Consider the following 13,316-nt stretch of genomic DNA (forward strand, 5'->3'; position numbering starts at 1 on the left):
TAAAATATTCATATTTAAAAAACTATAGAAGTAATAAACACCAAAAGTCATAGCAACTCATTCCTGATCCAGCCGCACAAAATGATATAACATATATGAAGCTTGTGTCAAAACTGTGGGAGGAAAATAATAATAATAATAATAATAATAATAAATCCGAGCAATAGTAATAAGTGTGCCTTTTGGCATAGGCACACTTAATAATTAAAAGGTCAGATGATAAACAGAATTTGTGTACAGTTTAATGGTGATCAGTGATGAGGTTGGATGAATTTTTTCACTGATTGTTTTTTCTTAGTACCCATCTTATTAAAGGGCTTATTTTAAAAGGCGTGCTGGAGGAGGCCAAATTATGTTACAACCAGTTAGGACAGTTTTAAATAATGTTTGTTTGTCTTTGATGTTCTTCTGTACTTTTCAGTCTGCAACAGAACACGATGTTCTCTCTTTTTGTGCATTTCTCTGTATTTGTATCCATTATAGTAACATTGTCTTCACCACCTCCACCCACGCACCCAGCATTTTGTGTTTTTGCACCGCCTTGTACTTTTGTTTAATTCATGACAACGCCTGACAACTTGATATCTGCACCTAAATTATAATTAGATACGACTTGTCACACGAGGACTGACTTGAGCTGCAGTTATGGGCTCATGGATATCATTTCATAATCAGATTATTTGTGTTTGCATGCACATGAACCTCAAAAACAGCCATTAGGAATGGGCTCTCACACACTTTGCATACACATACTTCCTGATCTTTATGTATTCAGATGAGATGTTCTGCATCTGTGAGAGTCATAGATGCAGAAAACTGCTGACACAACTTTGACCTCATCTGTCATTTTAAGCCTCTTAAAGTAAATCGTATTAAAGGAAACTCAAACTCAAATCACAAATAACACAGTGACAGAGACAGAAATATATAAACTTAATGTGGTTTAAACTGTCAGTCAGCAGGTAAATCTCTGTATTTCAACAAGCTGAGTACCCTCGGAATAAATCTGCCACTCTGTGTTAATGCAAAGTGACACTGTTACTATTTGTCACGCCTGTGCTAGTTTATAACACAGATGCAAGTTTTCTTGAACCCCATCATCACAGGTTAATGAAGCACAGAACAGATAATTATATGCTGATTTAGATTTTTAATCAGTAATTTCTTCATGTCCTGATGCTAAAAGTAGCTTTTAACTATCCCTGTTTGAATATATACCTAAAAATAAGAACTGTGTCAGCTTAGACTTTAAGGCTGCGTTTGGTGTCAGATTAGCCTCCAGAGATTTTTTGCACCAAAGCATTTCTGGTGCCAGAGGTTTGCAGTTGTTCAGAAGTCAGAAGATCTGGAGCCAGGTTACTGGGCCCTTCCTGAACTGCTGTGGGAGGTAGTTCAGAAAAAGGCTCACATGGGCAGTTTTTCTATGGGCAAAACTTCAAATTAACCTTTTCATACCACACTGATAGTGCGGATGACAAAAAGAAAAACACCCCCTTCTAATGAATAGATTTGTTCAGTGGTCTTTTTTTCTGGACATTTGTTAAGCAGAGTACTTCTTCTGAAAGATGTTTTTTCTTACAAATTGGCGTGTTTAATTAGTACCCAGCTATGTCAGTAACAAACCAACACTAATCAGAGCTTCTCTTCTGTTTTGACAGCAGAAAAATGAGCTGATGAAGTCCTTACTCTTGCTGCATTAGATGTCGGCATCTAATTGTATATTATATTATAATTGTATCCCCCAGCAGCCAGCTGTGAGAGTAAATTCTGACCTGCTCTGAACCCTGCCAAGTCACATTGTGGAAGTCTGCAGTAAAACTGTCCACCATTTTACTGTTAACCAGAGAGCTGGCAGGAGGGCATGTGGCATTCTTCCTGTACTCTGGTAAATTATGATTGCAGCATTTTACCCACTGACAATGTAAATTGTAGTGATAAAGAACAGGAGGCAAGAAGGTCAAGGTTGTAAGCTATGCATTAGCTACTAAAATATGGTAAGTGCTGAAAAGAGTGCATGTAATGGCACTGTTTACAGCACAGATCAGACAGTAATACAAGCTCCTCAGCAGGTTTGCTGTGGCTTCTGTTTGACCTGCAGTCCCGAGTGAAAGCAGGAACAACAGGCGGTCAGAAACAGGTGAACAGTAAAGAACTTAGGAAGGCTAACCCTGAAAATCAAATGGAAACTGTGCTGCAGCTGGTGTAGCTCCATGCTTGAGCAGTGAAAGTGATTTTAAAAGAGTACCAGCTATGCAAAGAAATATGCACACAGGCGTGCTTTTCAATTGGTCAGTTGAAAGAGAAGATGTACATGTTGTGATGGTTGATTATAAAGGGTCAGAACATATTATGGCATGGCATTTCTAAACAAGTAAAGGCAGACTTGGATATATATTGCCAATACTTCACCCATTATTTAAAGCCTTCAGTTTTGCAGCCATTAAAAAAGTTATTGTTTTTTTTACTTGAGCCAGAAATTAGACAAGAGACTGGAGCATTAACCCTTGCAACATTAGGCTTGTTTTTTCAGAGGTTTTTGTTGAACCACACTTAAATTAGCAAATACACTCACATAGCATGGTCTGTTCACTGCAAAGCACACCCAAACTGTGATTAACCGCATACAGATCACCCATGATCATGATAGCATGGAGCATTAAATGAAAAATGTATGGACCAATCCTGTTTGTAAGATTGTTACATAACTATTTCTTTAATGAAAAGTGTATTCTCCCTTTCCCATCTTGTTGACTAAAAACTTGGTCGCTGTAGCTGATGTTCTGCATGTCAAATACATGTCAAGGTGCAATTCATTATGGTCAGCTGAGTGGAGTAAAAAAGCTCCAAAAGAACTTGAATGAGCTGGAAACACCACAAGGTCGTTACAGAAGCCCTGTAGAGTCCAGGCCCCAGTGGGTTAGAACACCAATTTAATCATGGTGGCAAATTTGCTTTTAATTCAAAGATGGGGATGGTGCAAACTTTCAGTAATGCTTCATGGCATTACTTTGCTAATGTGGTGTCATGGTGGCTATATCACATATCTTACTATAACAATCATAGCGCATTTATGTCTGTATGTATCCTTTTTTCTCCTTAACTGGTGGGTCAATCTCAATGAAACTTTGCAAGAACACGTACAAGAAGACAGTGTTAATTTCATCATGTCCCTGCAAATGTTCTCTGTTTATGTTTGTTTCAGGTGTCATGTTCAACAGATGTGACTCGTATGTACACAAAAATTTGAATTCACAAAGCAATTTTATTCAACCCTTCACTGTTTTTTGTACTGCAGACCTTTTTGAGGGGTAATGGGATCATTATAAACGGATATGATTTATAATGTAGTTTATCAGAGCTCAGTGCAAAACCACAGTTCACTTCTGTTGTAATGAGATTCAATCTGTTGGGCTCTCTCTCATGGTTTGGTCTCTCCCTTCAACGTGGGATTTTTTTCAAGTCTCAGCATAATAAGCATAGGATGGATGTATTTTTCAGTACTGAATTACAATCACGACTTCTCTTGTTGCTCTCTGTGTTCATTAATTTGATTTATATTGTTATGAAAAATAAAGAAAAACCCAGCTGTCTTGTCCTTGGGGTGTCTCCTCTTCTAGTTTTCAGTAACCATTCTTCAGTTATACTCAGAGTTTTCGCCATCAGTGAAAACTCAATAGATCTTTGATTGCATAGCTCCAGCTAAGTGGAACTAACCCCAAAGGCAATAAAATAAGAATACTTCAAAGGCATATGGTAAACAATAGTGAAACGTCATGACTGTAAAAATTATATTAAAAAGTTTACTCTGATGTCACTATATGGGATGTCATTTTATTTCAAACTCTACTACTGTACACGCAGCAGCTTAAGTGTTGTGTTTACATAAAGCTAAACAAAAGGGAAGGGAGAGCAGGAAAAAAACAGACGAGCAATTTTAAGAAGTGGCAAAGAACAAGAAAACAGGAGAGGTGAACAATGCACTGAAGCTGACGGTTGGAGGGGTGACAGGTACAGAAGAAAGGAAGAGAATCTGAGACGAGAGGCTTCGCAGCGGAAAAAAGAAAAGCCAAAATGAGAACAGGAGAGCTGAGAACAGGAGGTTTAATGGACTCAATGGAGAAAGAATAGAGTATAATGAACAGAGCAGGTGGAGGAGGACTCGCAAGCAGGGTTAAGAGCCGTAAAGTTGAAGAAAGACTGTTTCTAAGCGTTTGATAAGAATTAGAAATGAGGCATGAGAATAAGAAAAATGAGGCCGGGAAGAATTAAAAAAGGAACTAGTAATGTAAAATGGAAAAGGTGTTAAAGGAGATAACAGGGAAGAATAATGGCAGTCATGATGAGGAGTGAAGGTCAAAGGGAGGAGGAGGAGCGCTGACATGACGTCTGCGGGTTGAGAATCAAACAAATGACAGGAAGCCTTTGAGCTCCAAAGCAACAAGGAATATGTTTCTGTGCGTGTGTGTGTGTGTGTGTGTGTGTGTGTGTGTGTGTGTGTGTGTGTGTGTGAGCTGTGATGAGTGTGTCTTCTACAGATGATGAAGGAACCACGGCCTGAGCGAGGCTACGGGCTTTGAAAAGACCGACTCGGCATTATCACTTAGTTCTTTTAACAAAATGAAGATGATAGTTCTTCTTAGATACACACACTCACACACACATACACAACACCAGAACGTATTATTTCCGAACTTGCTGTGATGCTGGTCACCATAGAAACAGAAAAAAAACAGTGCATCCTGATGTATAAGAGGAGGAGAGTGGGGGAAAGAGAAAAAGCAGTAGATCACAGTGCGCCTCAGAAAGAGGAATCAGCATCCAGGTTGAGACCTAGCATGTCTTAGGTGACATAAAAGTTTCATTCTTAAATAAACCCTCTGGCTTGGTTTTTTTTATATATATAGTTTTGTTGCACCCCTCTCAGAGTCAAACCCTGGAGCTCCTAAAACCTGCATTTGCATCGAAATTAACATGTCAGCTTTTGACATTAAGTATCCAGGTTTAAATACCTCCTTATGTTCTATATATGTCTTTTATTTGAAGAAATATTGTCTGGACTGTTCAGGCAGTGGATGTTAATATACAGCCTCTGAATGGTCCTACTTCCCCACATGAAGCATCACTGTCATCATTCTAATATGTCTGTTTTTCATTTTGCAGGCAATGAACCCTCGCCGCTGGGCTCGGTGGAGAGCTATAACCCAGTGAAGCGGCGCTGGGAGTACGTGGCGCCCATGCCCACCGCGCGCTGCTCCTCTGCTCTTCTGCAGGCGACCAACATGCTGTTTGTAATTGGTGGAGTTTCACAGGGACCCAGTAATGCTGTGGAGGCCCTGTGCATGCAGGAAGCAGTGTGACACAAAGACACACATGAACACACGAGCAAGAATATGTGCAAACTGGCACTGATATTTTTCTTCATGTGCGTGAACAGAGACACAAACACATGAAATGGATCCACAGATCCTGCTTGTACTCTTCTACCTTTATGTCCGGCTGATGGATTCGTCTAGTGCACCGGGCTGTGGGAAACTCTTTTTCACATTCGACAAACATTTTCTGACAGGAGCTGCGGAGACAGGTTGTGACATCTCTGGATGAATACAAGATTAAGGACATACAAGTGGACTGCTGTGACTGGCAAGGACAGAAAACTGACAATTCTTTTTTTTTTTTTACTCTGGGGAAATCAAAGGAAGAAGAAAATGAGCAAAAAAACAGACACCGTGTCTGAAGAAATAACACGCCTTTGAACTGTTGAGCATTTTTCTGAATAAAAGCAGGGTACTTTTCTGGATAATAAAGGAACATAGGGCCATATCTGAATCTCTTTGTTGCTCTCCCCTACTGCTGCAACAGCAAGCTCAGACACTTTTCTATGACCTTAGAAACAACACTATATTGAGTTTTAGACAGTTGAGGTTCTGAGAATACAAATGACTGTTTTGGCTTCTCACTTTTTTGGTTTGGTTTGGTTTGTTTTGTTCTGTGTATATGCGTGTAAAGCAACCACGACCTGGTGTCACACACCAAGAGCAACTCATGCAGCTGCAAGCCCATCTATTTTCTACAATCAGTCAACCACTGATGGATGTTGAGTCAGACACTGTGTTTCCTTCATTTCAGTTGAAAAACTGGCTGCGATTGAGCTTATCACCTCAATATGCTTCACATCTGTCCACCAGTGCATCACAGCAATCACTTCCAGAGCTACTTTACATTGTACCACGCAGATGTAGTTGATGGCAGAATAAATGTAGGGCTTTTCAAATGTGCTGCACAGAAGCATCCAGATAACCCTAATTTTTTATTTTTACTTCATATCAGTCAGATTGCAGATACACTGGGAAGAGGATTTTACAATCATGATTCTAGCAGTTTTATCACTCTCTAGGTATAAACATGTGAGGACATTTATGTATTTAGTTAAAACCATACAGTATTTAAGAATGAGTATTGTTGGACAGTTTCATGGTTTTCTATGGAAAGAAAAGTGATTTGAAATATGTTTGGGCGTGACAGAGCTAACATCATCATAGTTTTTTCTTCGCCACATGAACATAGATGTCAGTGTTGTCTATTTAAAGGTGTTTCTGGCAAAAAAAAAAAAAAAATCTGTCTTGTGAATATAAAATATTCATGTCTGTGTAGCTAAAAGGAAAGGAGACTGAAAAGTTTGTGGCTTGCAGAGGAAACAAAACTGAAAAAGTTCACAGAAAGTTTCTGCAGTACCGTCTTTTTTCTGCCCTTAGTCTGCATTTTCAGTAGGATCCAAACAATATTTTTTTGGGGGGGGGGTTGCTTAAAAAACATAAAATATGCTACTTCTCGCATTATCGATTACATAAAATATAATTAGTGTATTTAGTTATCAGTGTTGGGCAAAATAGTTAGAAAGCTGTACAAATATAATGTGTAAATGTGTTTTTACCACTGGCTAATATTAGCTAGCCTACAATCTGTTAGCTAACTTGCAATCTGGCTTTATAGCCAGCAAGGATGATATGTTTGCTTATATGCTGATCTTGGTTGGCCTTCCACTGAAGGCTTTCCTTTAGTGTGTTCTGGCATAGGTCTGCTAGCAAGCTAGCAAGCTAGATATTTTGCGCAAAAAAAGGCAAATTAAAAAGAAGCCTAAAAGTGCCTGAAGCTGCAGCTCCTCTGATGGCCAAAGGTGTTTTAATCCCTATAGAGTCCTATGTTAAAATGCCAGACAGCAGAAATAAACATAGTTACAGCCTTGTACAAAAAAAAAGATATTTTGAACACATAGCTTAATGACAGCTTTACTGTTGGCCAATTTTAAACTCACCAGTCTGAGTTAGATTAAGGCTTCATTATTAAGGGAGAGGCTCTCTGATTGACATCCTTTTGTTGAGCATTAGGGTGTACTAAAGGTAACTCTGTTTTTTCATTAAGTATTTGGTTTTAAAATTGTTTTTTCACAAACCAAAATCATCACTGTATTTAACGTCATTTTGAATTACAAATTATTTACTAATGCAGCAGGCTAACCAAGCTAACCAAGTTAGCAGAGGTTTGTTAGCTGATACTTTCCAACTCCACTCAAAAAACAAAGCACACAAGAAAAACAAAAACACCCTCCATTATTTTAGCTTTTACCAAAATGGCTAAGATTAGGCTTAACACATAGTTCACAAATAGATAATTTCAAAATGGTAACACCCGTCTCTTATATGCTTTCTGTTTTAAAAGAAAGGACATTAATGGCTGACCACTATGCTCTAGGACTGGTAGTTTCCAATTATTCTTGGTCTCACTGGAATCTACTGTAAGTGCCGTGATTTCAACATCTGTAGCTGCTACAAACGTTTCCAAGCCACCACCAATGCAGTAACCTCATCAAGTCACACTGAAAAAGACAGATTTTAGATTGTTTGGGCAAAGGTGAGGCTTTGCGTTAAAGAGTTAATGGAGAAAGCTGCAGTACACAGTGTTTTGTGACAGATGCGCTGACCTGCGGAGAGGAGAGAGTTTGAGCAAGAAAGCAAAGGAAATCACTGTGCAGCATGTAGTCTCTGCTGGTCTTTATGTATTCTGCTGAACCATGTTCTCTCATAATGGTGGCATTTCTGAATATGCAAACACAGATCCAGTCAGCAGCTTTTACTGTATTCATTTACTGTAACACAGCACTCTTTTAAGGCCTAGCAGGTTTGGTACTGAGAATTTTTAACCTCGGGTCTAATTTATAAACTTTTCTATTATAGCCATAGTAGGCAGGAACAGTAGTGAAGACACTAGAAATAATGGCACTAGCTAACATTAGTAGAGACACTAATACACAAAAATACTTTATATAACCCACCAACTATAATGACATGGTTTAACATTTAAAGATGATATTGATCACTTACATCCAGACCATTTGAAATGAGTGAAATATTGACTTAATCCGCAGAAAAACTTGGAGACACACAGGAGTAGAGGAAGAAAGAGCTGTCTCTGGCCCCCACAATAAGCTTTTATTCATACTAAGACACATGCAAACACACACACATACGTCTCCTTCATTGTCTTTCCACCTGCTTCATATGTTTTCTGGCCCACACCCTGGTGCACCGTGCTAACAGACTCACACATGTATTGCTGTGAGAGAGCACTGCAGGCACAGGGGCTCAGATGAGATGCCAGCTGACAGTCAGTTATTTTAGGCGCTGCACTGTGTGCACCTAATTGAGTACGTTAGGTACAAGTCAGAAGCTCATATATGCATGTGTGCACACACACTGAAAACACACCACACACACACCTGCTTGTACACAGAGCCAAGCAAGCGTGAATGCATGCATAGTCCGTCTGGATACATTTGTTTGGACGTTTGGACATTCTTTCTCAACAGCTCGGTTGTTTCAGGACTCTGTCCGTATGGATGCCTGGCCATATCGTGGATGTCTTTGGAACAATGACTTTGTAGAATAGAAGAATTTGTAGAATTGGTAAAATGTGTATATTTACATGCATGTAATCTGCCCACATAGTATATGGTTGGCTTAAATTTAGGTCATAATTTGTCAAATTGGCCGGCTCGCTTGTTTGTTAGTTTTTTTTTTAAATATCTCCAGCTGTTAGTTTCTTTTTACACTTCTTCTTTGTCTTTTTTCACTACACACCCATGCTCATGGCTGCAGTAGGAGAAGTAACAATTAGCTGTCTTGACAGTTTACACAATAATAATAACAAGGCTCAGGGAACATATGTGTACGTATTGTAATACTACAGTATGCCACTGAGAGGAACTGACAGTGAGACTGGCCCTGTGATGGTTAATGGACATAAGCAGAGTTAATTTGGTTCGTACTTTAGCTTGGGGGCGGCTGACACACAGCAACATTTGGAGGCGTTTTTCTGGCAACCTGCACGAGCTCTTGAGGAGCTACCAGTGCTTTTTATGTGAAAACAGCTGTTTGCTGCATGTGGTAAGAAGGTGGAAAACAGCAGAAAGACAATCTGCTGAAAGAACCCCCTATTTAAAAAACTAAAGCTAATTTATTGTACTTACATACCGTAATTTAACAAACATTTGTTTAACAAATCATATCTCTTCACAGTCTGTACAGCATTTGTCACCATGTGTCCTTAAACCCCTAATTCAGATAGGGAAAAAGCCTCAGGAAGAAGACCACAGGAGGGGCTTGTGTTCCACCACAGGCAGATGTGAACCTGAAAATCTTAAAGTAAGGACAATCAGAACCCAGGATGGGTTTGCCTCTACAAGTGAAAGCTCACATTTCATAGCTATTTAGTTGCTAATAACAAATATATATCTTACAGTAGTTCTTTTTTCATTTTTTAAACGTACATTTTTTACCAGTGGCAACTGAGCAACATTAGCATGCATTTGATGGGTTTTTTTTCAATAGTTACAAATTTCACCCTCCTTTTGTGTCTGATTTGGTCTCCACACATCCAAAGCTAAAACTTGTTTCATAAAAACAAGTGTCAGGCAGAGATTAAAGGGGCTAAGGGTTTTTAGTCAGCTTGGTGTCCTACAATCATGTTCATGTGTATCTGGTTGTGGGAATGCTTGTTGTTATGCCTGTGTAGGTGCATGTGAGCTTTTTTTTGAGACCATGACACATTCACCATCTATTATTGCTTTCTGGAGGTTGTACAATGCAAGCTTTCTGTCGCTGCAGCTATTGGATCCAGTTTACCTGCCACACTGCAGTCTCCTGAGATATTCTGGGACTTTTCTAGAGCTAGCTCTCTCTTTTGGCCTGCGGTCTCTACTGGCATTTTAATAATAACAATAAAAAAAATCTTCATCTCTCTGACCTTAACATGGTATGATGGATTTCCTGAGAAGACGTCTCGTAAGTCTAGAATTTGTCCTTCGGCGTGAAAGTCTGTCTCTCTGGCTCTTGATGTGATGTATGTGCTAGGCTGTGTACTCACTGCAGTAAGATCCATCTGCAGCGTCTGACAGCAGGTTGAGAAACAGAACAAAAGATCAGGATGCTTCAGTACAGGTAGCAGCTAATTACGTGCTGTTTTGTTTTAGAAGACCATGAGCAAGTGATGCACAAGCATATGTAAATGTCTATGTAAATGTGTTCTAGCAATACAGGTTGAAAGTCAAAATGTATTGTGATCCTGCTTCTCACGACAGCAGCATTAATATGGTTTTAACTGATAAGAGTGTCTACACGAAATGGCTCAAAAATCTTCAGAACCTGAGGCGTGAAGCAATTTTGCAACCAAGTGCCCGACCATATGACAATAATCATCCTACACTACAGAGCGCTGCTGACAGGGAACTAATGCAAAACATTTTCAAGCAACAAATGAGACTCCCAGGGCCCCTCCCCCAACAAATTAAAAATAAAAAGTTGCCTTGTGTGTCCTTACCTCTTAAAACTGCAGATACAGTATGTACCATCTTCTCCACGACACATTCAGGGCCATGTTTTGGTAAAGGCAGCCTTGTGCCTTGCTTCACAAAAATAAGGCCAGCAGACTCAGGTTGGGACAAAACGACAGGGGTGCATTTTTAGCACAGTGCAAAGACGAGGGGTGGGAAATGCTTAAGTTAGAGTGTTTCAGTTTGAATCCAATCAGAACTGTGTCGTTTTTTCAGCAATGAAAAGCTTCTCCTTTTTTTCTCTTTTCTTTTTTGTTGTGCGGGCAGCTTCAGCACGGATTCCCGGTTGCCCGGGCAACAGGGAACAGTGTCAACACCCGCCGGTAGCATAAATGTGTTCGCTTTTACATTAGCATAGCATAGCCATGAGTTATTTTTATTCTTTGTGTCTTTGGAGCTGAACAAAAAAAACCAAAATAAAACCCCAAAAAAGCAAAAATAAAAGAAAGAAAGAAAGAAAAAACAAACATGTCTTTGATTAAGTGATCAAGATTAAATATGAGTATTTTTTTTGTTGTTACTTGTTCCTATTTGTTCATTATTTTGGCTTCCAGTTGTTTGTCTTGTGGATTGAGGTCGTGAGGTGACAGATGTGTTGTAGTGTTGTCCAGATCTGAGCTGGGTTCCCCAAAGTGTTTGTCACTGGTTTGGTGTTCTTGCAAAGCTTTGCTTGGGCTGAAAATATATTTTAATAGACATACACAGACTAAAAAATATATATCTTTATTTTTTACCATGTGGGTCAGATGAGATGTGTAGAAGCACACTTTGTATATTTCTGACAAGGATACTATGTTTGTTGGAATATAAAAGCCTACAAAGGTTATGAGTGCTATTTTATGAGTACTTCAATTTCTTGAGTGGGTTTCAGCGAAATGTAGAAAACATTCTGTGACTGAAACAAGATGCTTCTACTGTCACCATCTCGGAGACCACTGGCCTTTCTGTGCGTCTGTCATTTTCACTGCTCGGCATCAAAGTATAAACTAGTTTGTACAGACATTTTGGGAAACACAAACCCAGAATCCACTCTCCTGTTCTGATCTCTCTCTCTCTCGTTCCCTGTACTGTGCTGTTTCCCTACAGTGATTGACAAAACCTGGTAAACTGCTTTGTGGTCTCAGTATTGCCATGTGCTCTGTATTTGCAAATGTGATTTGGGAGGCCTACTAAAAGTTACCGAATGTACTGAATGTGATAAGACAGAAGACGAGACGTGGGGATGGAAGCTTTCTACACTCTCCCAGGCATAAGTGGGAATGTGCAACAGTTAAATAGAACCTTGTTTATGCTATACTGCTTTACACTTACAATGACAGTGTAAACATGTAGTCATAGAATCACACCATACATAAAAACTATGCACTTACATGGCTTCACCCTCAAGTGACACTAACACTAGCAAGAGTCAGATATGAGTCCAATTCAGCAACAATTAAATTCAATGTCACAACTGTAAAAATACAAATATAATAGAGAGATTTTACATCATAATATACAGTACTGTTTTATTAATTCAGGTTCACTGACCGAGTTATAACATATTGATGTTATTTGATCCAAATCCAGCCATAACATTCAGCGCAATCATTTAGGACTGCTGATAAGTAGTGTTTACCCTATGGCACCACATATTCACCCTTAAACACACTTCTTTATATGGTTGCTTGTTTCTTACATCCTCGGCTGCAGCTCTTCAGCCACACATACATGACAACAACAAGAAAACTTGTTGGGTCCCGGCAAGTTTAATAGGGGATGCGTGATGAGCTTCTCGAGCTCAGGTGTGTCTGCCTCCCCCGCAGCCGCGTCATGAACCATGCCCCGCCACACCCTATTTTACACATTAAATTCTTTGTCTCATTATGCAAGTGCATGAAAAACGCTTTGAAGTTAACAGTCAAAATGATATATTGGAAACCAGCAAGTCATTTAAATGGTTGCCATTAAAAAAATTAAGGGAACACTGGGATCTCACATCAGATGATGACGAGATGATGAAAAATGCTTTGTCTCATATTTGAGTAACTATTTTGTAAATATTTTGTCAATAATTATAATTATTGTGTGTCTGAGAATGACATATTCATAAAATTAATACTCTTTACAGATGTACTTGGCGTTGATAACAAACACGCTGTAGACATAAGGTTATAATTTATCAATAATGGTCTGAGGAAACCAAAATCAACCCCTTGAGAGCTCCCAAAAATTTACATTTTTAAAATTGTTGTGTTAAGAGTGTTCCCTTAATTTTTTTGAGAATTGTTTATAAAAATAAGGCCTCGCTTAGTGCTGTCCTAGTGGCAGCCTGTTGTAGCATGATATATATATACATATACATATACATATATATATACATATACATAAAATGAAAACACATTTAGCACATTTTAGAAAGGATTTAACTTAACCCGCAGATTTGAGTCAA

The 13,316-nt window shown here is 39.0% G+C and overlaps 1 protein-coding gene across 1 annotated transcript in view; it reads left to right on the forward strand.

Annotated features, from left to right (window-relative positions):
• klhdc8b (kelch domain containing 8B) overlaps positions 1–9,072 on the forward strand; it is a 259,550-nt gene extending 250,478 nt beyond the window's left edge. The window contains exon 6 of the mRNA XM_026154336.1: positions 5,161–9,072. Within this exon, the coding sequence (XP_026010121.1) occupies positions 5,161–5,357 (197 nt within the window). The 3' untranslated portion in view covers positions 5,358–9,072. The remainder of the gene's footprint in view (positions 1–5,160) is intronic.
• The last annotated feature ends 4,244 nt before the right edge of the window (positions 9,073–13,316 follow it).

The sequence above is a fragment of the Astatotilapia calliptera genome, chromosome 20 (genome assembly GCF_900246225.1).
Source record: "Astatotilapia calliptera chromosome 20, fAstCal1.2, whole genome shotgun sequence".
Classification (NCBI taxonomy): domain Eukaryota; kingdom Metazoa; phylum Chordata; class Actinopteri; order Cichliformes; family Cichlidae; genus Astatotilapia; species Astatotilapia calliptera.